The 24,974-nt window shown below is 48.3% G+C and overlaps 1 protein-coding gene across 1 annotated transcript; it reads left to right on the top strand.

Moving 5' to 3' along the window:
• Positions 1 to 338: 338 nt before the first annotated feature.
• LOC142251104 (cytochrome P450 2G1-like) lies at positions 339 to 24,183 on the top strand. The gene is made up of 9 exons (XM_075323616.1): positions 339 to 530; positions 3,486 to 3,648; positions 12,396 to 12,545; positions 13,432 to 13,592; positions 14,737 to 14,913; positions 15,125 to 15,266; positions 15,458 to 15,645; positions 19,948 to 20,089; positions 21,541 to 24,183. Exons 1-9 carry the CDS (start codon positions 339 to 341, stop codon positions 21,720 to 21,722), a joined length of 1,497 nt encoding a protein of 498 aa, XP_075179731.1. The 3' UTR covers positions 21,723 to 24,183.
• The last annotated feature ends 791 nt before the right edge of the window (positions 24,184 to 24,974 follow it).

Genomic DNA, 24,974 nt, shown 5'->3' with positions numbered 1-24,974 from the left:
TGTGAGAGACGACTCTGGACTATATCTCCATCAGATTTTTACAAACCTTTTCTGGAGCTTTTACCAAAGTCCTTTCAGTCTCTCCCCTCCCAATTCTTCTCAGACGTGGGTGCCCCGTCAATTTAATTAGCAATATTGTGTGCATCACAAATTGCATTTGGTAACTGGGCCCCCATAGACAGGAATGTCGGCCTCCCAGAACCTCCCTCTCCATTTCCTATCTCTTGCTTTAAGAGTCAGTAGTAGATAAGAGCCGGTTAATGCTGGATTCTGGCCTTTTGGCTTTCATCCATGTAAACACAGAAGCTGCAGCTCTGCTAATGTGATCTCTGGATCTAATGCTGCTAGACATGGAGCCACTGGGATGTGGGACAATCCTGTTCTCTGCTGTCCTAGGTCTTATAGTATTTTATTTGATATGGGCCCATCTTTATAAGAGGCACAGGCTTCCACCAGGTCCAACTCCTCTTCCACTAATCGGAAATTTGATGGAAGTCAGAAATGGACAGATGGCGAAGACACTTATGGAGGTAGGAGAGATCCACGTTGTCCTTAATCATTGTAATATTTTGACCTCACAGCCCTATTACTTTGCACTTGAGTTTGGGTTGAGGCTTATGGTGTCGCATGCACAGTGCACATGATCTCCTACTCCGTTTCTGTACTTGGATGATCTAGATAACCGCATTGTTGGCTAATTAGGTGGTCACGTTATTTGGCCAATCAGAGCACTGACAATTGTATTGGATCCCTCTGTAGTGGAACATATTGTGTTGGTTGCCACTTGCTTCTAAACCAACTTGATCCTTGAATCTGCTTCTGCATCCTGTCCTTATCTGACTGTTTACTTGTTGCTGGCTTCTAGATTGTTTGACTCCTCATTTGCCAGTCTTTTTGGGACTCCTTAGGGGTACTTTACACGTTGCGACATCGCTACTGATATATCGTCAGGGTCATGGTTGTTGTGACGCACATCCGGCGCTGGTAGCGACATCGCAGCGTGTAAATCCTAGGAGCGACGATGAACGAGCGCAAAACAGTCAAAAATCGCTGATCTGTGTCACATCGTTCATTTCCATAATGTCGCTCCTGCTGCTGATACGATGTTGTTTGTCGTTCCTGCAGCGTCACAAATCGCTGTGTGTGACACCGCAGGAACGACAAACATCTCCTTACCTGCGTCCACCGTCAATGCGGAAGGAAGAAGGTGGGCGGGATGTTACGTCCCGCTCATCTCCGCCCATCCACTTCTATTGGCTGGCCGCTTAGTGACGACGCGGTGATGTTGCAGTGACACCGAACGCACCTCCCCCTTGAGGGAGGGATTGTTCGGCGGTCACCGCGACGTCGCCGACCAGGTATGTGCGTGTGAAGCTGCCATAGCGATAATGTTCGCTATGGCAGCAATCACAAGATATCGCATGTGCGACGGGGGCGGGTGCTATCGCGCTGGACATCGCTAGCCGATGCTAGCGATGTCGCAACATGTAAAGTACCCCTTAGTTTACAACCTTGGCTTGCTCCTGACCTGCTTTCTGACATGCCCTGCTTTGACCTTCATCAATTTTACACAGTTAAATTATTATACAGGGTGAAAAAAATTCTTAGGTTTATCAACTTCAACATTTCTCCACCAGTCTCTTTTTAAAATGCTAATATAGTATCTGCCATTACCTCTTGTTCTCGGTATTCCGCAGTCTGACTGCTCTAACTGTGAAGAACTCTTTCCTATTTAGCTGTTGAAATAGCATTTCCTCCACACAAAATGGTCCTTTGTAAGGTGTTTGTAAGGAATAAGTCATGTGCTCGTCCTTCCTTTGTATTGACCACACATATATTCATATGAGATATCCTTATACAGACATTCAAGCATAGGATCATAGCTGATTCTTCTTGTGAGGTAAAATATTTCTCTGCCTGTTTTTAAAAAATGTTTTACCTCAGAGAAAGACATATTTTGTGATTCCGTGCTGTAATGTCTGTATACTATTTTGTGTCCTCCCCAACCCAGGAGATGTGCTATGATCAGACCATGTCCCTGCACGGTCAGACACGGCCATTACACAGCACATAGCAGGGGCACATATATTAGATTTTCTCAGCACAGGAACAATTTTTTCAAACACATCCAATTGTGGAAATTATTATTATTCCAAGATCTATTGGTTAAAGGGACCTTTGTTCATGGGAAAACCCCTTTTTCTTAAGAAAGTGTACTAGATCATCTATGTTAGGGTACGTTCACATGACCATATGACTCGGACGAGTGCAATGCGAGAAAATCTCGCATTGCACTTGGACCAATGTTATTCAATCAGGGAGAGCAGATGGTCAGCTTTTTTCTCATCCAGATTCTGGATGAGCAAAAAGTTGCAGCATGCTGTGATTGTCAGAGAGTGCCGTCTCACTCGCACACATACAGGTCTATGGGTGCGAGTGAAACATCGGACTGCACTCAGATGACATCCTAGTGCAGTGCGATATATACACAGGCTGACAATGGAGGAGATGGGTAGAGTAATCCCTCATCCTCCTCCATAGCTGTGATCTGATCGCAGGATTGGGTCACGGTTACATCCGGCATCGTAAGTTACATTGTAGCATGTAACAGCTACGTGCGATTGCGATTGAACGGTAAAACATTCATTGCATACACGTCGTTCATTTCCTAAAAGTGAACGTCAGATTGTTCATCGTACCCGGGGTAGCACACATCGCAGTGTGTGACACCCCGTGAACGATGAACAGATCTTACCTGTGTCCTGCGGCTCCCGCTGGCAATGCGGAAGGAAGGAGGTGGACGGGATGTTTACATCCCGCTCATCTCCGCCCCTCCGCTTCTATTGGCCGGCTGCAGAGTGACGTCGATGTGGCGCCAAACGTCCCTCCCACTCCAGGAAGTGGACGTTCGCCGCCCACAGCGAGGTCGTATGGACGGGTAAGTACATGTGACGGGGGGGTTAGGCTCCTTTCACATTGCGTTTTACCTTCCGCTCACAGGTCCAAACCGCCCCTCCCCCACTCTGCCAAGTGTGTTCCAGTAGCATGCGCGTGTGTATATATGCACAAATTGGCACAAAACAGAGCACACGCTAACGCAGTGCGCTCCACAACAGTGAATGGCCCTGCCGGGCGCATGCGTCTGGAGCACGCTTTGCAGGGTGGGTGAGGAGCGGTTCGGACGGATGCTCCGACGGGACCTGTGAGCGGAAGGTAAAACGCAATGTGAAAGGGGCCTTACTCGTTTGTGCGACAAGTTCAACAAATTGACCATTTCGCACATATGATGGGGGCGGGTACGAGTACGATCGCATACGATATCGTATGCTTAATTGCAAGGTGTAAAGCAGGCTTAAGTATGTAAAATTGTATACATTACACATTCCTTGAATTCTTTACATGCCGTGGTGACTGCAACATATCGTCATTGTATACAGTCCTTGTTCCCATCCTTCCTTCTCTTATATCGTTACTCTTTTCTGCAGCTGGGCAAGAAGTACGGCCCCGTATACACCTTTTATTTTGGACCTCGCCCTGTGGTCGTGTTTTGTGGCTATGAAGCTGTAAAAGAGGCTTTGGTGGATCATGGTGAAGACTTTATAGGTCGCGGAAAACAGCCGACTGTGGACAGAGTCTTTGATGGATATGGTAAAAAAACGTTACTACATATAGAGCTGAAAAAAAAAACAAAGACAAACAAAACATTTTCAGTAGTCCATATTCACACATTTATGTAGTGGTTCTGCACAAAAACTGCTTTTCGGTTGTGTTGCGCTGTCAAAATGAAATTATGCAGAAGTAGAATAGTTACTGGGCTTCATGGGAGATAATAAAATTTACCATAAAGTGCAGTATTGAGGTATTGAAGCATATAGTACATGACTTAGGTATTGTCGTGTACCGGCAACTCCCAAACCTGTTTTCCCCCCTTTTACCCCTTAACCAACACTATAAAATAACCACTGACAACAAAAGTTGGAAGAAATGGCCACAGCAGCCTTTATTTATACATACAATACATAACATAACACGATAGGGGTGGGGTCCTCAAAGCTAAAAAATCTGGTGATGATGACACGTGACCTTTTCTAACATTACCTTCCCCCTGAACCACACTAAAGGGGGCTTTACACGGTAGCGATATCGCTAGCAATTTGTAGCGATATCGAGCGTGTAAGCACCCGCCCCCGTCGTGCATGCGATTGTTTGTGATCGCTGCCGTAGCGAACATTATCGCTACGGCAGCGTCACACGTACTTACCTGGTCGGCGGCGTCGCTGTGACTGCCGAACAATCCCTCCTTCAAGGGGTAGGGACGTTCGGCATCACAGCGACGTCACCGCAACGTCACTAAGCAGCCGGCCAATCAAAGCGGAGGGGCGGAGATGAGCAGGACGTAACATCCCGCCCACCTCCTTCCTTCCGCATTGTGGCCGGCGGCAGGTAAGGAGACGGTCCTCACTCCTGCGGTGTCACACATAGCGATGTGTGCTGCCGCATGAGCGATGAACCACCTGGATAAACAACCCTTACCGATTTTTGAGTTTGGGACGACCTCTCCATGGTGAACGATTTTCACCATTTTTGAGGTCGGTTAAGGTCGCTGGTCAGTGTCACACGCTGCGATATCCTTAATAACGCCGGATGTGCGTCACTAAAAACGTGACCCCGACGACCAAACATTAACGATATCGTAGCGTGTAAAGCCCCCTTTACTCCCAGCTGTAACCACCAAACTCGGGAGCACCAATGTAAAAGAGGAGGGGGAAGGGGTAAATTCCACACCCGGGACCCAACATTCCATTGCCGGTGTTCCTTCAAAATCACCAGTCCATCAACTAAACCATCCAGTTAAAGGGATCCACATCTCCATGGACACCAAATCACAATTTACACCAACTTCGAGGACCCACCCCCAACCGCCACAAGCTACCATACCCCTCAAATAGGGAGGGCAGGCGGGACAATCCCCAGGGACACCACAGGTCAAAGAGGTTCTCCGCCCCCCAGCCTGCCCCATATATACTCAACTGTCCCTTGGTCCCCACCCCCTTTCTTCTAAGTCACCTCCCCTCCCCAACCAAAGTCATGCCGACCTGCCTCCGGGGTGGGGGTTCCGACCGTGTACTGGAGATCAAATGTTGGCAGCTTTAAGTAAAACAAGACAAAAGTAAAAAAAAAAATAAAAAAAAACTTCTTAACAATATTAAGAAATAAAACAAAATCAAAAAGCCTGGAATTGTTAACTTTTCCCAAAACAAAAATAAATACACACATATATATCTAATATATAAAGCTGAATGTGTGTATGTATGTGTGTGTGTGTATGTATGTATGTATGTCCAGGACACTTACTTCCCCGGAGGGTCCGCACTGCCCGCCGTATGGAGGAGACTTTTCCCTCAAAAGGGACACGCGTGGCCCCCAAATGCTTCATGCTATGGGGACTCAACTCCCAGAAAGTACCGGGGACAGAGCAACCTAGGTCACTACATTGGCACTAATACTCGTGGGACCGGAACCAGCACACCCTTGGGTACAAGTGAGTGGAGACTGTTAGGGCCCTGTCACACACACAGATAAATCTGTGGCAGATCTGTGGCAGATCTGTGGCAGATCTGTGGCAGATCTGTGGCAGATCTGTGGCAGATCTGTGGTAGATTTATGGTAGATCTGTGGTAGCTCTGTGGTTTCAGTGAAATTGTGGACAATCAGTGCCAGGTTTGTGGCTGTGTACAAATGGAACAATATGTCCATGATTTCACTGCAACCACAGATCTGCCAAAGATTTATCTGTGTGTGTAAAGTGGCCTTTACAGTTAACCCGGTGTGGTCTCCATCATTATATACCATTACATCTCCCAGACACAGCCCTGCCTGTGGAAGGCCTAACACCTTTGCTGCAATCACCACCAGCTCTGGGACTACCCACATTCAGCAGCGGCGGTTCCCTATCTTTAACCGCAACCCACAGGTGGCGTCACATGACAAAACTCTTATCTCCCCTGTAAATATTCCCATTAACAAAAGGGGCCCAGGGCACGGAAATGGGCAATGGCCATCAAAGTGACATTCCCATATACTGTATATACATTCTCCGGGACCAAGTACCCCATTCTCTGGGCGCTACACATCCACATTAGGTTGCCATCTCCAATGGGGACTGGGCCAAGGTCGGATCATAGTAGGGGGTCACTACAGCGATTGGGTTTACAGGAAGCCCCTGCACCAGGGGCTTCTCAGATCCACTGGCACTGGGACCTAGGGTCAGGGACAGGCAACCATCAGGGGAAGTTAGGAGCACACGGGAGGGGGGCAGGTTGATGTAGTGAGAGTAGTGAACCAGCTGGTGGGAGCAGCTGGGGGCAACAGCTTCCTGACCGCAGTACACACTGCTGAGCGAACGCATCATGGACAGCTCCATGAGCCAAGGGGGTTTCTTTCTACATCGTCGCTGGGAGGAGTAGGGATCTGTTTCTACAGGACCAGCGCTTCGAGGTACAGAACCCTAGGGCCGATCTACTTCACGTGTTCTACCAACTCTGCAAGGGTCGCAAGAACCGGCTGAACAGCCACCGGACTCGTCCCAACGAGCCTGCAGCCAAATAGCATATAGGATCCGAGGCAGAGGTCTACGGCCGGCCCCACTTCGGAACCGTGCTATCAGCATACAGGTGGGGACACTGAACTGACACTGGGATCCTCAAATGTTTCACACCACGGGGATCCGATTCTCAGTGCATCACAGGAAGAAGGGCTCACAAGATGACACACTGCCCTTGACTTTTGGTGGGATCGGCTGGAGTTCATCGTGGCAAAGACCAGTACTCTGAGGCAGCACTTGTAAGAGCTGTGAGTAAAGACCTGGAACCGCAGCCCCTACCTCTCCTAAGCAATGCGGCGCCTGTGAGGACTATGACAACCACCGTCCCTGTCCTCTATCATCCCTCCTGAGGTAATCCTGCTCCACCTGCGGGGAGCAACACCATCCCGGCTGCGACTCCCACCATCAGCCCTGGAGAGCAGCATTCGCAACGGCGGCCATACCTGGCCGCGTACTGCATGTGGCGTCACGATCATCTAGAGACTTTCCTCACCTGTCACTCCCATCCTCCTCCACCAACTACCACCTCCATCCTTCCTACCACCCTCCATCCTCCCTTTCTGTACACCTCGGGGCAACGTAACGGGGCCAGGCCACCCTGTGACGATGCAGAGGATCTGCACCCTCGGCCCGGCAACGAGTAGGTTAAAACACCTGCTCCGTGGAGCGCTACACTGTAAGAGTAGACTCACCTTGTGGGGTTCTGAGAGTCACAACCATGGCGTAAATACAGCTGTAACAGAAGCCACGTGGAGATGCAGCTCAAATTTGGAGAGAAAAGGGTTAATAGACCTGGTTGCCGTAGAAAGGAGGATCCATGTAGAAGGAAGGATTTTATTTGTCTATGCATTTCAAAGCCTTATGGCTTCTTCCTCAGGACAAATCATATACCATATTGGATTTGTCCTGAGGGAGAAGCCATAAGGCTTTGAAATGCATAGGCAAATAAAATCATTCCTTCTACATGGTGTGACGCTACACCTGGTGCAGTTAGCAACTAAACCACCAGGTGTAGTCTAAGCACAAGCAAACAGGATCTATAGGGGAGAGTAATAGAAACAGGCCGAGGTCGATGCACAGAGAGGTAATAATAGTCAGGACAAAAGGGGAAAGCCGAGGCAGAGTCAAAACACAAGCCGGAGTCGGTACATGAGGGAGTCCATCAGGAGTAGGGGAAGGCATAAGACAACAGAGGTGGGACAGAGTGGAGAAGGTGCGTAATACAGAGGGAGGTAAACGGAGGGAATAAAACAAAACACAGGGATGAGTAGACATGTGGAAATAAGACGGAGGGGGTCACAGGGAGGTCAGGGAAAGCAGACACTGACAGTCAGGGGAGCTGGAGAAGGGGAATGATAGTGAGACAGGATCAGGGAAGACACGAGCACAGGAGAGACAGCAGAGACTAAGGCGGGCTTTGCACACTACGACATCGCAGGTGCGATGTCGGTGGGGTCAAATTGAAAATGACGCACTTCCGGCATCGCATGCGACATCGTAGTGTGTAAAGGCTCGATGATACGATTAACGAGCGCAAAAGCGTCATAATCGTATCATCAGTGCAGCGTCGGCGTAATCCATAATTACGCTGACGCGACAGTCCGATGTTGTTCCTCGTTCCTGCGGCCGCACACATCGCTGTGTGTGAAGCCGCAGGAGCGAGGAACATCTCCTACCGGCGTCACTGCGGCTTCCGTAGGATATGCGGAAGGAAGGAGGTGGGTGGGATGTTTACATCCTGCTCATCTCCGCCCCTCCGCTCCTTTTGGCCGCCTGCCGTGTGACGTTGCAGTGACGCCGCACGACCCGCCCCCTTAACAAGGAGGCGGGTCGCCGGCCAGAGCGACGGTCGCAGGACAGGTGAGTCCATGTGAAGCTGCCGTAGCGATAATGTTCGCTATGGCAGTTATCACAAGGATATCGCCGCTGCGACGGGGGCGGGGACTATCGCGCTCGGCATCGCAGCATCGGTCTGCCCCTAACACTTGCCAAAGCCGTAAATATCACTGGCGGTGCGGCAGCAGGGTCGGCTCCATAATAAAGCAGAGGAGAGTCCAAATCTAGGTCCGAGGACCCCTCCCCCAAGGTTAGGGAGAGGCTGAAAACCAAGAGGGGATCGAAAGACGTAAACCAGCTCTGCAGGGAGCCGGCCAGCAGACCAAGGTGAGAAACTGGTCATGACACATGGATCCTCTTTTCTACGGCAGCGCAGTCTATTAACCCTTTTCTCTCCAAATTGGAACTGCTTCTCAGATACTATGAAATTCTGAAAGAAAAAAAACAAACAAAAGGAAAGGAAAAACACATATGACAACAAAGAGGGCTGCACTTCCGGTTGCTGCTCTTAGCAAAATAGATACCACAATATAAAAAAAGAAAAATACCAATATTTCTGGTATAAGTGCAAACATAAATACTGAACCTTGATATTCATTCTAATTTTTTTTTTTTTTTTTTTTTTTACATATGTTTATATTTGGGAAATTGTAATTTTTGTGTGAAAATCCCTTTTAAGTAATGTGGGTCAGATGGTACACATCAGCCCGAAGTTTCCTCATTAATAAAAAATTCTAAACTAATCAGGCTCTAATCTTCGGAGCTGTAGAACAAAATATAGCAAAAACACAATTTCCTCATTACCATTGGTAAAATCTGAATGATAAAAATTCTGCCATATATTTGCCTCAAACCGGGGGGTGAATATATCATTGCTGCAATCTGTGCGGCCAGACTGGGGCCCAAGAAACAATTGGGCCCATTTCTACCTCCAAAGCAGGTGGAATTGTGCATTATGATGACCTTTTGGGCTGAAAAGGCTCCATATAATGTTCTTGCACAGGGGCCTCTTCTATTTGTGTCCTCCAGTGCCTCAAACCCCAATGAGACATTTTTGGGTGGGGTTTGTACAAACTTTGCCCCTTTTAGTTGTAGGAATTGTCTGATTTAGCTGAGATTAATTCTAAAATTTATGACTGTTCTCAAATCTTCAAATACACCAGCATCATAAATACTTGGTGAGGGATCAGGCAAATAGCATACCTCCCAACTTTTCATGAAAGGAAAGAGGGACAAAGTATGCGGCGCGCGCAGCGCGCCGCGGCAAATTTTGACCACGCCCCTAGCCACACCCCTAGCCACACCCATTTGGCAGTAAGGGTCATTCAGCAGATGCCCCGGACTGTTCATTCATATTTATAGCAGTCAGAATTTTTTTATATTTCTGTGTCACTATATGACATGTTGCTTATTTGTGCCTATCAATCTGTGTTCACACGTTGCATAAATTCTGTTTCTTTTTGTTTCTGTCTGCACCAAACTACACAATAACAATCTTCTCTGTTTTTTCCATTTTTGCTGCATTTTTCCTGCCTTTTCTCCATTATTTAATGCGTTTTTGGTTCAGATGTGAATCTGCGTTTTTAAGTGTTTTTATTGTACAGAGAAGCTTTTTCCTGCATTTTTTAAGCTCCACATAGAAACCTCCAGAGAACCCCCCCCCCCGAAAACCGCAGAATTCAGCGGCGTCTTTTCATGGAACCACATACACTTTACTTGGACAATTAAACACAGCAGAATAAATGTGCAAAAAAACAGCAGAAAAATATGCAGCATTTACACTACATGTGAATATGGACTAATTGTCCAAGCAAAGTGGATGAGACGTCCTGAAATCTCCGCCCCTGGTGCGTGGAAAGACGCCGCTGAACGGTGCGGATTTGGTGTTTCTTTCTTTATAAGCTTCAGGATTCACATCAGCAACAAATATGTATCAAATAAGGGGGACAATGTATAAATAATACCGCAAACACGCAATAATCAGAGAACATTGTTATTGCACTCGTGGCACGGACACCTGCAGAAAAAATGCAGCATTTACGCTATGTGTGAACACGGCCTCAGTGATCCATTTTTATTACATTTTTTATGGGTTTTAATAAAGAAAAATTATAAATTGCGCCTTTTTTTTCCCGCCATTTACCGATCCCCATAAATAATCCTGATCGCTGTGTTGTTCAGGTCATTACGATTACGGGGACAACAATCATCCATGCATCCATCCCTCCCTCTATCCCTCCATTCATCCCTCCATTCATCCCTCTATCATCCATGCATCCATCCCTCCCTCTATCCCTCCTTTTCATCCCTCTATCCCTCCATTCATCCCTCCTTCTATCCCTCCATTCATCCCTCTATCATCCATCCATCCATCCCTCTATCCCTCCTTTCATCCCTCTATCCCTCCATTCATCCCTCTATCATCCATCCATCCCTCCCTCTATCCCTCCATTCATCCCTCTATCATCCATCCATCCCTCTATCCATCCCTCTATCATCCATCCATCCATCCCTCCCTCTATCCCTCCATTCATCCCTCCATTCATCCCTCTATCATCCATCCATCCCTCCCTCTATCCCTCCATTCATCCCTCCCTCTATCCCTCCATTCATCCCTCTATCATCCATCCATCCCTCCCTCTATCCCTCCCTCTATCCCTCCATTCATCCCTCTATCCCTCCATTCATCCCTCTATCATCCATGCATCCATCCCTCCCTCTATCCCTCCATTCATCCCTCCATTCATCCCTCTATCATCCATGCATCCATCCCTCCCTCTATCCCTCCTTTTCATCCCTCTATCCCTCCATTCATCCCTCCTTCTATCCCTCCATTCATCCCTCTATCATCCATCCATCCCTCTATCCCTCCATTCATCCCTCTATCATCCATCCATCCATCCCTCCATTCATCCCTCCTTCTATCCCTCCATTCATCCCTCTATTCATCCCTCTATCATTCATCCATCCCTCCCTCTATCCCTCCTTTCATCCCTCTATCCCTCCATTCATCCCTCTATCATCCATCCATCCCTCCCTCTATCCCTCCATTCATCCCTCTATCATCCATCCATCCATCCCTCTATCCCTCCATTCATCCCTCTATCATCCATGCATCCATCCCTCCCTCTATCCCTCCATTCATTCCTCCCTCTATCATCCATCCATCCCTCTATCCCTCCTTTCATCCCTCTATCCCTCCATTCATCCCTCCTTCTATCCCTCCATTCATCCCTCTATCATCCATCCATCCCTCTATCCCTCCATTCATCCCTCTATCATCCATCCCTCCCTCTATCCCTCTATCATCCATCCATCCATCCCTCCATTCATCCCTCCTTCTATCCCTCCATTCATCCCTCTATTCATCCCTCTATCATTCATCCATCCCTCCCTCTATCCCTCCTTTCATCCCTCTATCCCTCCATTCATCCCTCTATCATCCATCCATCCCTCCCTCTATCCCTCTTTTCATCCCTCTATCCCTCCATTCATCCCTCCATTCATCCCTCTATCATCCATCCATCCCTCCCTCTATCCCTCCTTTCATCCCTCTATCCCTCCATTCATCCATCCCTCCCTCTATCCCTCCTTTCATCCCTCCATTCATCCCTCCATCTTTGCAGCTGAATAACCTGCTTCTGGTGTCTCCCCTGCAGTATAGAGGTCAAGATAACAAAATCTTCCCATTGCTTTCAATAGAGGCAGTAGCTCAGTGGTTAGAGCTGCTGCCTTTGAAACAATGAATCACAGCTCCACGAGTTCGAGTCCCGGCCACCCCGAAAATCCAGAGCCGATGATAATTTAATTTAATTTATTCACTCCACTGAGAGGAGGAGCCCGGACATCAGCTGTGAGCCGCGGGAGTGCGGGACAACCCTGATAAATCGTGCAAGTCCCGCAGAATCCGGGACGGTTGGGAGGTATGAAATAGTGACACGATTATTGGTTTCAGGTTTAATTCCAAGTGAAGGAAATCGGTGGCGTCAGCTTAAGCGGTTCTCCCTCACGACACTGAGAAATTTTGGAGTGGGTAAGCGGACTATTGAGGACAGGATTAAGGAAGAATGCAACTATTTAGTCGAAGAACTCACCTCATATAAAGGTAAATTACATGTTGTGTGTCACTACACTAAGTTACTCCATTTTGAGACCATCAGCAAAACAAACTAGGAAACAGTTAATCAATATAGTGACGGACCGAAAGGAAGAAATCTGATTCTTTAATGCCTGCATTTGAGGAAGTTATCATAAAAGTCTTTGCCACAAGACTTAAGGGGGTGTTACACGCAGTGATATCGCTAGTGAGCGTACCCGCCCCTGTCGTTTGTGCGTCACGGGCAAATCACTGCCCGTGGTGCACAAAATCATTAGTAGCCGTCACACATACCCGCCTAGCGACGTCGCTGTTGCCAGCGAACCGCCTCCTTTCTAAGGGGGCGGTTCATGCGGCGTCACTAAGCGCCCAATAGAAGCGGAGGGGCGGAGATGAGCGGGCGAAAGATCCTGGACACCTCCTTCCTTCCTCATTGCCGGCGGCCGCAGGTAAGTTGTAGCGATGTGTGCTGCTTTGGGAACGACGAACAACCTGCGTCCTCTACAATCAACGATTTTATGAAAAGGAACGACGTGTGAGTATTTTTCATCGTTAACGGTCGCTGCTGCGTGTCACACGCAACGACGTCGCTAACGATGCCGGATGTGCGTCACGGAATCCGTGACCCCGTCGATATATCGTTAGATCTATCGTTGCGTGTAACGAGGACTTAAGGATATAAATCAAACCAGAAACTTCACAAGAAGAAAGTAACTCCTATTTTCAGGTTGTTCCTGGGTTTTTCCCCTTCATCAGTACAGATCAAAGTACTATTTGCATGCACTCATTGAGGACTTTGACAGATTGTCAGGTGATACTGTTTCTTCTTTTGGGGACCACCACGTATAAGGGTACTAATTTGCATATAATTTTCCTAAATTTCATTTTTATGCAGGTCGTGAGTTTGATGCAGCTATAATCATCACCAAAGCTGTTTCCAATGTCATCTGCTCAGTGGTGTTTGGGAGGCGCTTCCAGTATGATGATGCTCGGTTTCACAGGATGCTGGATATTTTTTATGAAACTTTTGAGCTCATGAGCTCCACCTGGGGACAGGTACAATAACAGAAAATCCTGATCTTGTGTTTTCTAGCCATTCAATGAATTCACCATATACCAACTCGTGGCCAGGCCATTCTTTTTTTTTTATTCAGTTCTCCTTATGTGATCATGGAGACAGCCATCTCCCCCAGTCACTGTAAAAACAGTTGTAGAAATTTGCTTCACATAAAAAACCAACCTATTATCTTCTATGCAAAAGTGTAGTGAGCATGCTCTGAAGTGGGCATGTTGTGTAGTGAGCATGCTCTGAAGTGGGCATGTTGTGTAGTGAGCATGCTCTGAAGTTAGCATGTTGTGTAGTGAGTATGCTCTGAAGTTAGCATGTTGTGTAGTGAGCATGCTCTGAAGTGGGCATGTTGTGTAGTGAGCATGCTCTGAAGTGGGCATGTTGTGTAGTGAGCATGCTCTGAAGTGGGCATGTTGTGTAGTGAGCATGCTCTGAAGTGGGCATGTTGTGTAGTGAGCATGCTCTGAAGTGGGCATGTTGTGTGTAGTGAGCATGCTCTGAAGTGGCCATGTTGTGTAGTGAGCATGCTCTGAAGTTAGCATGTTGTGTAGTGAGCATGCTCTGAAGTGGGCATGTTGTGTAGTGAGCATATCCTGAAGTGAGCATGCTCTGAAGTGAGCATGATGTGTAATGAGCATGCTCTGAAGTGAGTATGTTGCGTAGTGAGCATGTTCAGCACCATGTACAATGACCAATTGACACTCATGGCAGGGAGCACGCTCTGTGTCACTAGCAGTAGTCATTGTGTATTAAAAGCAAGGAAGGAAGAGGAGATGAGCTGTGTTAACGACTTATTGTCAAGAGTTAACCATGCTGTGCCCCACCTAAGTGTACACAAGCGTGCTGGCCTATTGTGAAGACTGCAATCATCTGCCTCTAACAGCCGCGGCAGATGATAGCTGATTCTCACAGCCATCATGTGCTGGGAAAAATGTGGGCTAGAGCCGGTGAGACGACATCAAAGGCAGGGAGGTGGCACATGATGGACACAGTCCGTCATATATCATTATGGCCTGGCGCTGAGACCAACATTCCTGGCATGTAAACCATAAAGATGCTAATATCTTTTTTTGACATGTATATAATTCCTGTTTCATTTTAAATAGTCCTATAGATTATTCTTTGTTCCAGATACAAGACATGATCCCAATGATAATGAACCACATCCCAGGACCCCACCAGAAAATCACCACATTATTGGAAGAGTTGAATGATTTCATTGCTGAGCGAGTGAAGCTGAACCAAGAGACGTTGGATCCACAGAGTCCCAGGGATTACATAGACTGCTTCCTCATGAAAATGCAAGAGGTACCAGCAACAAGGCTCTTCTTAATAATTTGATATTTGGTGGATGAGATTGATTTGGATGATTTTATTGATAGAACACTAAATCTAGAAGGAAACCTGTCATGTGCGAAGAATTGTATAATCCTGCAGATATGGGGTTCACGTTTATGTGTTGAGTTTTCTGTATGGAATGTACCTGGTGGACATCTGAGATCCGATCTTGCATTTTTAGGAGAAGGACAATCCTGAATCAGAATTCCACATGAGGAATCTAATTCTCACACTCAACAATCTATTTTTTGCTGGTGGTGAGACCGTGGCCACTACCTTAAAACACGGATTTCTTGTGCTCCTCAGGTATCCGGATATACAAGGTAAGAAAAAGGAGACGCAAGGCAAGAATTCTGAACCTTCTGAGCAGTAGTTTTCCACTTTGCATATTAACAGGGTTCCCAAACAGAGGACTATGTCGTGCCTTTAATGTGTCAACTATTTTGATATAATTTTTAATTGTGTTGACTTAAAATTAAAAAGTAAAAAGTAACAGTTTTTTCTTTTTTTTAAGCTAAGATACATAAAGAAATAGATGAAGTGATTGGACGGGAACGTCAGCCAAACATTGACGACCGGAGCAAGATGCCGTACACAGACGCCGTGATCCATGAGATCCAAAGATTTAGTAATGTGATCCCTATGAATGCACCACATTCAGCTACTAGGGATACAAACTTTAGAGGATACGATATTCCTAAGGTATCAGATGAAATGATAGCAACAGTACATTGTGGTTATCGTGTATAGCGGGCACAAGTCTTCAACATTCTCTTTTCAATAGAGTTGAAAATGAGTTTGTCACGGTTTCGCCTCCCCGTCCACATGGCTACGGGATGGAGCCTTCTTCCGGGCCTCACTTCCGGAGCTTGGATGCTTTAAATACTGTCATCTCCGGTGAACCAGCGCCAGCTATAAGCTTGGCGCTGCTTTGCCTGTGATTGCTGGTCCCTGTAAGTGTGATCCTGATCCGTCCCCTCTCTGTGCCCTCGGTCTCTGTCTGTGTTCTGTCCCCTAGTCGTTCTGCCATTCCTCTGTCCCACCTCCTTCCTTCCAACATTAGCCCCGGTTGTTCCCATCTCTCCTAACTCCCCACTCGGTTGCTTCCTCTGGTACTGACCTCGGCCTCACCTCGGCCTCGCCTCGCTCGTTCCTCTGGTCTTCCTTCTCCCTGTACTGTGTATGACCCGGCCTGCCCCACCATCCCCCGCTTTTTCTTTCTGGCTGATGCTGCAAGACTCTGCACCAGTACACATTGTGAGTTCTCCTCCTTGCTTATTCAGCTCCGTGTAGTGTATTTCCCTGCAGGACTCAGGATCCCCCTAGTAGCAACCTGACAGAGTTTTCCTCCTTTTAACAAACATCACAGACTTATGCTATATAAACACTTATTGTTTTCTGTTGAACTGTTCAGGACTTTGCTAACATCATGTTTATATTATAACATTTTATTATATAGAATACAATGTTTCAAACTACGTCATGTGTATATGTATGCTAAGACTGGGTTGCAAGTCACATCCAGAGCTATCCCTCTTCCCCACCGAGTAGTGACATCCAGAACCCACTCTCTCACACCCAAAGCCCCTATTACTGGTATAGTAACAGCCAAATCGTCTATATAGAAATTGTAATGCTGCCACCAGGGGGAGCCAGAGCTCTGCAGCAGACGACACTACACAGAGCAATGAGAACCAGGAAGGAAATGCACAGCGTTCTCATGCACTGCCTAATCAGCACAGCTGAGAGGCAGAACTGCAGGGTTTGTGAGGAATAGTTAGACAGGCTGGGTCAAACACCGTACGGGCAGAAGCAGGAGGAGGAGCGAGCAGAAGCGAAGTCAAAGTCAGGCTAAGGTCAGTACCGGAGGAAGCAACCGAGTGGGGATAGGAGGGGGGACACAGGACAGAAGGGACGACCAGGGGACAGAACACAGACAAGGGCACGGGGGCACAGGAAAAGACAGATCAGGATATCACTCACAGGACCAGCAATCACAGGCAAAGCAGAGCTAAGCTTATAGCCGGCGCTGGTGCACTGGAAGTGTCAGCTTTTAAGGCATCCAGGGGCCGGAAGTGAGGCCCGAGAGAAGGCTCCGCCCCCTAGCCATATGGATAGGGAGGCGAATCATGACAGAAATCATGTAAAGGGGTTCCAAGGGATGTCCAGCCAGGCTCCTCTCTACTTCACTAAACTGATCTTATGGATGTTTTCTGCCCCAGTCGGGGGGGGGGTGCAACACTTACTTGAGTCTTCAGGGGTGCGTCCACCTCCCCACAGTTGGTCACTGTTATAGACGTAGCAGGGCAACACTTCACACACGGAGAATCTTTGCAACACAACTTTTTTATTTCCCTTTCAATCTTATGGAAAGACATGGCCATACATTCCTGGTCTGCTACAGCTATTCTTTAGGGTACTTTCCAATCTAGCTCTTGCCTTCCAGCAGCTGAGTCTACACTTCTGCATTTCCCCGTTTCTTGTCTCCACGGCTTCCTTGGTCCGCTCCATTACCTTGGACGGCATCCAGCCTCTTGACCTGTATATGACCGGTGGTACACTTGCCCCAGCATCCCTGGATTTTCCTAAGCACGTCACGGGGTGAGCCATAGGCTCTGGACCGTTGAAGTATACTTCCTGGTTCCGCGACAGACTCTAGTACAGAGCTCATCCTTGCTTCAGCAAGTATTCTGTAGAACCAAGGGGTACTTTGCACGTTGCGCCATTGCTACTGCGATATCGTCGGGGTCAAATCGAAAGTGACGCATATCCGGCGCCTGTAACGACTTTGCAACGTGTAAAGTCTAGATGCGCCGATAAACTATCGCAAAAGCGTCGTAAATCGGTGATGTGTGTAGTGTCGGACATTTCTATAATGTCGCTACATCTGGAGATACAATGTTGTTCCTCGTTCCTGCGGCAGCATACATTGCTGTGTGTGAAGCCGCAGGAGCGAGGAACATCTCCTTACCTGCCTCCACCGGCTATGTGGAAGGAAGGAGGTGGGTGGGATGTTTACGTCCCGCTCATCTCCGCCCCTCCGCTTCTATTGGCCACCTGCCGTGTGACGTCGCTGTGATGCCGCACGACCCGCCCCCTTAGGAAGGAGGCGGGTCGCCTGCCAGAGTGACGTCGCAGGGCAGGTAAGTGCGTGTGAAGTTGCCGTAGCGATAATGTTCGCTACGGCAGCTATCACACAATATCGCATGTGCGACGGGGGTGGGTACTATCGGCTAGCGATGTTGCAGCGTGAAAGTACCTATACGTCTCTTCCTGGCTTGTCTCGCTAACCAACCCTCTGCTCTCTCACACTACTTCCATCTTGGCTGTAGTTCGCTCAGCAATTAGGATGTATCTATTATACTAGATAGTTTAAAACTCTCTCTTTCTCTACCATCTATCCACTAACATTCCTACTTAACATTTCACAATTAACCCATTAGATTATACAATAAAATACATATTATACAGTAAAATGCAATTTGCAATAAAACACTTAAAACTGCCTTTTGCTAGAGGGTGCCAATCGCTGCCCTGCTGTGGCTCTGCTATATCGCTAGCCATATACTCTACCTGTAGCATTTAGACATTTACTTTAATAGACATTATTTGTACATCGTAGGAGTTAGGTGATCCGACAACCTCCTACAATCACACCGAGGCAATATTCTTATATTGAAGGCTTCCCACCTTAACCCTATATGGTATTTGTCAGTCATCTCTCTGTTGAAGAGACTAGTGACAGGTTCTGGGCCAGAGTCTCTTTGTTTTGAGAATCTGCAGATTAAATGTATTCCCTTTCCTTTGGGTACGAGAGGGTTAATGTCAGAATTTCTTGCCAGCAAGCATTTTCATCACCTTCCCAGGTGTTTCTGGTTTGGACTACTCCAAGTCCCTATATATACCTTCCACTCCCAGTCCCTATATATACCTTCTACTCCCAGTCCCTATATATACCTTCTTCTCCCAGTCCCTATATATACCTTCTACTCCCAGTCCCTATATATACCTTCTACTCCCAGTAGAGGGTGATGGTTATTCTCTCATTAATTTGGATGTTTGGCCTGGAGGTTGAAGGAGCTGGTGGTGCCCTCTCTGAAAGTTGCTTTGTAGGCTTTAGTCCCGGTGCTGACTGCAGCTCTCTGTCATTGTGTTTCCCCCTGTCTGTCTTCCTTCCCTGATGTGTTGTTTTAGTACAGTGGTGTGACTAGTTGATCCTTACCTGCCCACTCACTAGCCAGGACTATTGTAGGGTCACTTAGGGCTTCAGGTTGCTGCTCAGCAACAGGTGAGGAACCTGTATAGGAACTGGCTACGAGTGCAGGCTACAGTGGCAGATAAGTGGAGGAGGTGTCCATCTTCTCTCTCACTAGCACTAGAGCCCGCGGTTGTAAAGTGATCTTGGTGTACCCCTTTCTGTTGTATTGTGTTGTGTCATGCGCCATATATTCCTGGCACTCATGTGACAATATTCTCGCATAAAATGCTCTCACCACACTATTGTATCCAGCTTCAAGCACCTCCTCCGACTGGCAGTATCATCCTATACCAAGGCCAGTATGTGCACATCCAGATCTGCTCTTCTGTGAAGGGCTACTCATAAAATCCACCATCAGGAGATGCTCTTCACAGCTGTTTTCTAGAGCTGGTGCTAATGTACCAACCTGGGAGACAGCCGTGAGCAACACATCACAGGCCGGTGAACCACATGTGGCTCCCAAGCCACAGGTTGGGGATCCCTGTCTTAAAGACTCTATAATCCTTTCTAAACATTTACTTGCCTAATATTAAAATAAGTATTTTATGAGTTTAGCTAAAGTTGCGTGTCCTACTATGTAAAGGAAGCTTGAAGACCGCAAATTAACAAAATGGCCGATTACAATAGTATCACATGACGCATATATTGCACTATCCATTTAATATAAATTTTAGTCCAGAATTATATAAAGACTCAGAATTCAAGAATGCGTGAAGATCATGGGTTTTCCTTTTTTTATGTTCTAGGGTACAGGAGTCTGCGCCTTGCTGTGTTCTGTACTCGAAGATCCTACGTATTTCGCCACCCCAGGAAAGTTTAATCCGAACCATTTCTTGGATTCTGAGGGAAATTTTAAGAGAAATGAGGCCTTTGTGCCATTTTCTCTAGGTAAGTACACACAAAGCAAAACTACTATGGATTTCTAATACCCAATCCTCACATAACAGAAAAAAGTATTTTGCGTGAACATATCCTTAGATAGTCGTGATCTGTCTGAAATTCTTGCGGGTTTCTCCCGATCAATGTAGGATCAGCAAGACAGTTTTTTTACTAAATATTTTCCTGCTTTAGGCCTCTTTCACACATGAGTGAAAAACACACGTTTTTCACTGACGTGTTAAAGGTGCGTATGGCTCGCCATGTGCCACGATTTTGGCACACGTGTGTTCTCCGCGTGCTATCTGTGATAGCACTCGGATAGCAGGAACTTTATACTCACCTGTCCATGCCCGCTGCTGGTGCTGATGTCTCCTGCGCTGTTACTTCCAGGTCCTCGGTGCAGCGAATATTCATGAGCATAATGAGCGGACCAGGAAGCAAGTGTCAGCAGAGCTGAAGATAGCAGCGCTGGAGACAGGTGAGTATAAAAATTAATTTTATTTCGCAGACACGTCTTTTCTCCAGTACGTGTCACACGGATCACATCAGTGTGTGGTTCATGGGACATCAGTGGTGCCGGAGACTTGTCTCCATGTGGAACACACGGTCCGTGAGAAACACGGGGTCCGTGAGAAATGGTGTGTGTGCAGACCCATTGATTTTAATGGGTCTGCGAATGACCATGATTCCGATACGTATGAAAACGGCGTCATACACCGGAATTACTGACGTGTGAAGGAGGCCTTACAAAATAGAAAAATGGCACAAAATGTAGTAGAGAGATCGCGGTATGTATGAGGTATTGCAAAAATTAGACGTTATTGCATCCACTTTAATTCAGCATAGTCCATGAATTTGTTCTTGGAAATATTAGCGCAAATTCACCAATGTATGTAAGTCAGTGAAAATATGTCTAAATGCCATTATTCCTTTAAAAAAAATAAGTAGCCACATGACTCAATTTTTGCCTTGGTATGATTATAGCCCATGCTGGCTGAGGTCCACACAGTTGATGATTGAAGCATTACCTGCATAGGTGAGAGATACCGGTACACCCTGTCATGTGTGCCCGTATTAATAATCTCCTTCATTGCTGCTAAACCAAAAAAACAGCTTAGAAAATTCTACATATAATTTTTTTTTCCACTGGATGGACCAGGAACCTTTTTACTCAGTCCTTAAATGATTGGAAATGGGACCACAGATGGATACGTGACCATGATGGCCAATCAATGGCCAGAGCTCTGATATCAATTCATAAGAAACGTCAGTGTCATCCCTGTGGAGGGACTTGTCATTTGATTACTATGGTCACTAGTCCATGTATGATCAGCTGTGACAATGCCTCTGTAAGCAAGATGCAGAATTTGGCCCAAAAATGAAGTTATGAGAGATTTTATGCATAGCAAAATATAAGAGGATTCTGTATATTTGATACAATTTCTTCTTCCTCCCCATAGGGAAAAGATTATGTATTGGAGAAGGTTTGGCCCGCATGGAGCTTTTCCTGTTCTTGACATCCATTCTACAAAATTTTGTTCTGACATCACAGACACGGTTTACAGACTCTGATATTTACCCCAGAATGGCTGGTTTTGCCAATGTTCCCATTCCTTACAAGATGTCTTTTGTGGCACGTTGATTAAGATGCTCTGCTGAGGATCATTTCCGTCCTACACACTTGAAGTTTTTGATCTACATAGTTCTCACTAGTGTAGTCGCACCTTTTGGACATGTGGTAAGATCTTATTGAACATATGGTAGGACCTTCTTGGACATATGACAGGACATTATTGTACATGTTGTAGGACCTTATGAGATATGTACTAGGACCGTAGGACCTTACTGGACATATGGTAGGACCTTATTGAACGTATGACAGGACCTTATTGGACATACGATAGTACCTTATTGGACATGTAGTAGGACATATCTATATATAAAATTGCCTTATTCTGTCTGTCTGTCTGTCTGTCTGTCTTGCTCCAAAATTGTGTCCTTACGGTGACACAAAGCTGATTGGCCGCTGGGCTCGCCATGGCCCCGCCCCCCCGCACGGATTGTCCCTCGCCCAGGCTGCGCCCCCACACGGATTGGCCGGCCGCTCGCCCAGGCTCCGCCCCCCCCCACAGATTGGCCTCTCGCCCCGGCACCCTGCAGGCATTGGCAACTCGGCCCCGCCCGGCCCCCCTCACGCAATGCACGCTAGCTCTGGCCCTCTCCCCCGCATTCCCCGAACCGACACGGTCATGGAGCTACGACTACCAGGTGAGTACTGTACCCCTGGGAGCCCACATCAGCGTACGCCGCCAAACCAGCCGACACATACCCTCGCATTGCTGGGGCTGGCCGGCGTATACTGGTGTGGGCTCCCGTGCGAGCGGGGGACGAGATGCGCTGGTAACCATGGTAGCATAGTTACCAGCGCATCAAGGTCCTGCAGCGGCGAAAAATACACACACGCACACACATAACAGCACACACACACACACACTCTCACACACACATCGGATCTGTGAGTGTCGGCAGAGGAGCACGGCGTGCTGGAGGAGGCTGGGAGGGGAGAGGCTGATCCTGGGGAAGGCTGGGATGGGGAGGCTGAGAGAAGAGAGGCTGATGCTGGGGGAGGCTGAGGCTGGGGTAGGCTGGGAGGAGAGAGGCTGATGCTGGGGACCGAAAAGGCATCAGCTGGGGACAGAAAAGGCTGATGCTGGGAGGAGAGAGGCTGATGCTGGGAGGAGAGAGGCTGATGCTGGGAGGAGAGAGGCTGATGCTGGGAGCAGAGAGGCTGATGCTGGGGACAGAGAGGCTGATGCTGGGAGCAGAGAGGCTGATGCTGGGAGCAGAGAGGCTGATGCTGGGATGAGAGAGGCTGATGCTGGGATGAGAGAGGCTGATGCTGGGAGCAGAGAGGCTGATGCTGGGAGGAGAGAGGCTGATGCTGGGGACAGAGGCTGATGCTGGGGACGGAGAGGCTGATGCTGGGATCAGAGAGGCTGATGCTGGGGACGGAGAGGCTGATGCTGGGATGAGAGAGGCTGATGCTGGGATGAGAGAGGCTGATGCTGAGATGAGAGAGGCTGATGCTGGGAGGAGAGAGGCTGATGCTGGGAGGAGAGAGGCTGATGCTGGGAGGAGAGAGGCTGATGCTGGGAGGAGAGAGGCTGAAGCTGGGAGGAGAGAGGCTGATGCTGGGAGGAGAGAGGCTGATGCTGGGGGAGAGAGGCTGATGCTGGGATGAGAGAGGCTGATGCTGGGATGAGAGAGGCTGATGCTGGGAGCAGAGAGGCTGATGCTGGGAGGAGAGAGGCTGATGCTGGGGACAGAGGCTGATGCTGGGGACGGAGAGGCTGATGCTGGGATCAGAGAGGCTGATGCTGGGGACGGAGAGGCTGATGCTGGGATGAGAGAGGCTGATGCTGGGATGAGAGAGGCTGATGCTGAGATGAGAGAGGCTGATGCTGGGAGGAGAGAGGCTGATGCTGGGAGGAGAGAGGCTGATGCTGGGAGGAGAGAGGCTGATGCTGGGAGGAGAGAGGCTGAAGCTGGGAGGAGAGAGGCTGATGCTGGGAGGAGAGAGGCTGATGCTGGGGGAGAGAGGCTGATGCTGGGATGAGAGAGGCTGATGCTGCGGGTAGAGAGGCTGATGCTGGGAGGAGAGAGGCTGATGCTGCGGGCAGAGAGGCTGATGCTGCGGGTAGAGAGGCTGATGCTGGTGCAGCATGGGGGATGGAGCACGATGGGGGGTGCGCAGCATGGGGGATGGAGCACGTTTGGGAGTGCGCAGCATGGCGCATGGAGCACGTTTGGGAGTGCGCAGCATGGCGGATGGAGCACGTTTGGGAGTGCGCAGCATGGCGAATGGAGCACGTTTGGGAGTGCGCAGCATGGCGGATGGAGCACGTTTGGGAGTGCGCAGCATGGCGGATGGAGCACGTTTGGGAGTGCGCAGCATGGGGGATGCAGCACGATGGGGAGTGCGGAGTATGGCGGATGGAGCACGTTTGGGAGTGCGCAGCATGGCAGATGGACCACGTTTGGGAGTGCGCAGCATGGCGGATGGAGCACGTTTGGGAGTGCGCAGCATGGGAGATGGAGCACGATGGGGGGTGCGCAGCATAGGGGATGGAGCACGATGGGGAGTGCGCTGCATGGGGGATGGAGCACGATGGGGAGTGTGGAGTATGGCGGATGGAGCACGTTTGGGAGTGCGCAGCATGGCGGATGGAGCACGTTTGGGAGTGCGCAGCATGGCGGATGGAGCACGTTTGGGAGTGCGCAGCATGGGAGATGGAGCACGATGGGGGGTGCGCAGCATAGGGGATGGAGCACGATGGGGAGTGCGCTGCATGGGGGATGGAGCACGATGGGGAGTGCGCTGCATGGGGGATGGAGCACGATGGGAAGTGCACACCTCCCCCCAACACACACACACACGCGCGCGCACTGCACAACACACCACACACACACACTGGGAACCACAAACAACTGCCCTACACAGACACCCACACACACAGACAACGCTGCACACACAAATATACGCACATACCGCACAACACACACATTGCACAAAACATACCTCCCCCCAAAACACACCACACACACACAAACCGCGCAACACACACACAACGCTACAGACACACAGCGCTCCACAAACAACGCAACACACATAAAACACCGCTCTCACCCCCCGTCACACCCAGACAACACCCAGAACATGTACAGCGCCCTACACAAACACTTGGTAACTACACACAACAACATCTATATATATATATAACAAAAATCATACATTAACTACACAATACGTAAATTCTAGAATACCCGATGCGTAGAATCGGGCCACCTTCTAGTTGAACATATAATAGGACATTATTTGACATATGACAGGACT

The sequence above is a fragment of the Anomaloglossus baeobatrachus genome, chromosome 9 (assembly GCF_048569485.1).
Source record: "Anomaloglossus baeobatrachus isolate aAnoBae1 chromosome 9, aAnoBae1.hap1, whole genome shotgun sequence".
Classification (NCBI taxonomy): domain Eukaryota; kingdom Metazoa; phylum Chordata; class Amphibia; order Anura; family Aromobatidae; genus Anomaloglossus; species Anomaloglossus baeobatrachus.
The sequence above is the reverse complement of the archived record's forward strand: the minus strand, read 5'-3'. Positions and strand labels throughout refer to the sequence as shown.

What these genes read in the sequence shown, in the direction of transcription:
- LOC142251104 (XM_075323616.1), top strand. Translation starts at nt 339, where the DNA reads ATGCTGCTAGACATGGAGCCACTGGGATGTGGGACAATCCTGTTCTCT. An exon ending in TCCTCATGAAAATGCAAGAG is followed by an intron (nt 14,914 to 15,124) that starts GTACCAGCAACA and finishes TTGCATTTTTAG; the next exon opens with GAGAAGGACAATCCTGAATC. An exon ending in GAGGATACGATATTCCTAAG is followed by an intron (nt 15,646 to 19,947) that starts GTATCAGATGAA and finishes TTTATGTTCTAG; the next exon opens with GGTACAGGAGTCTGCGCCTT.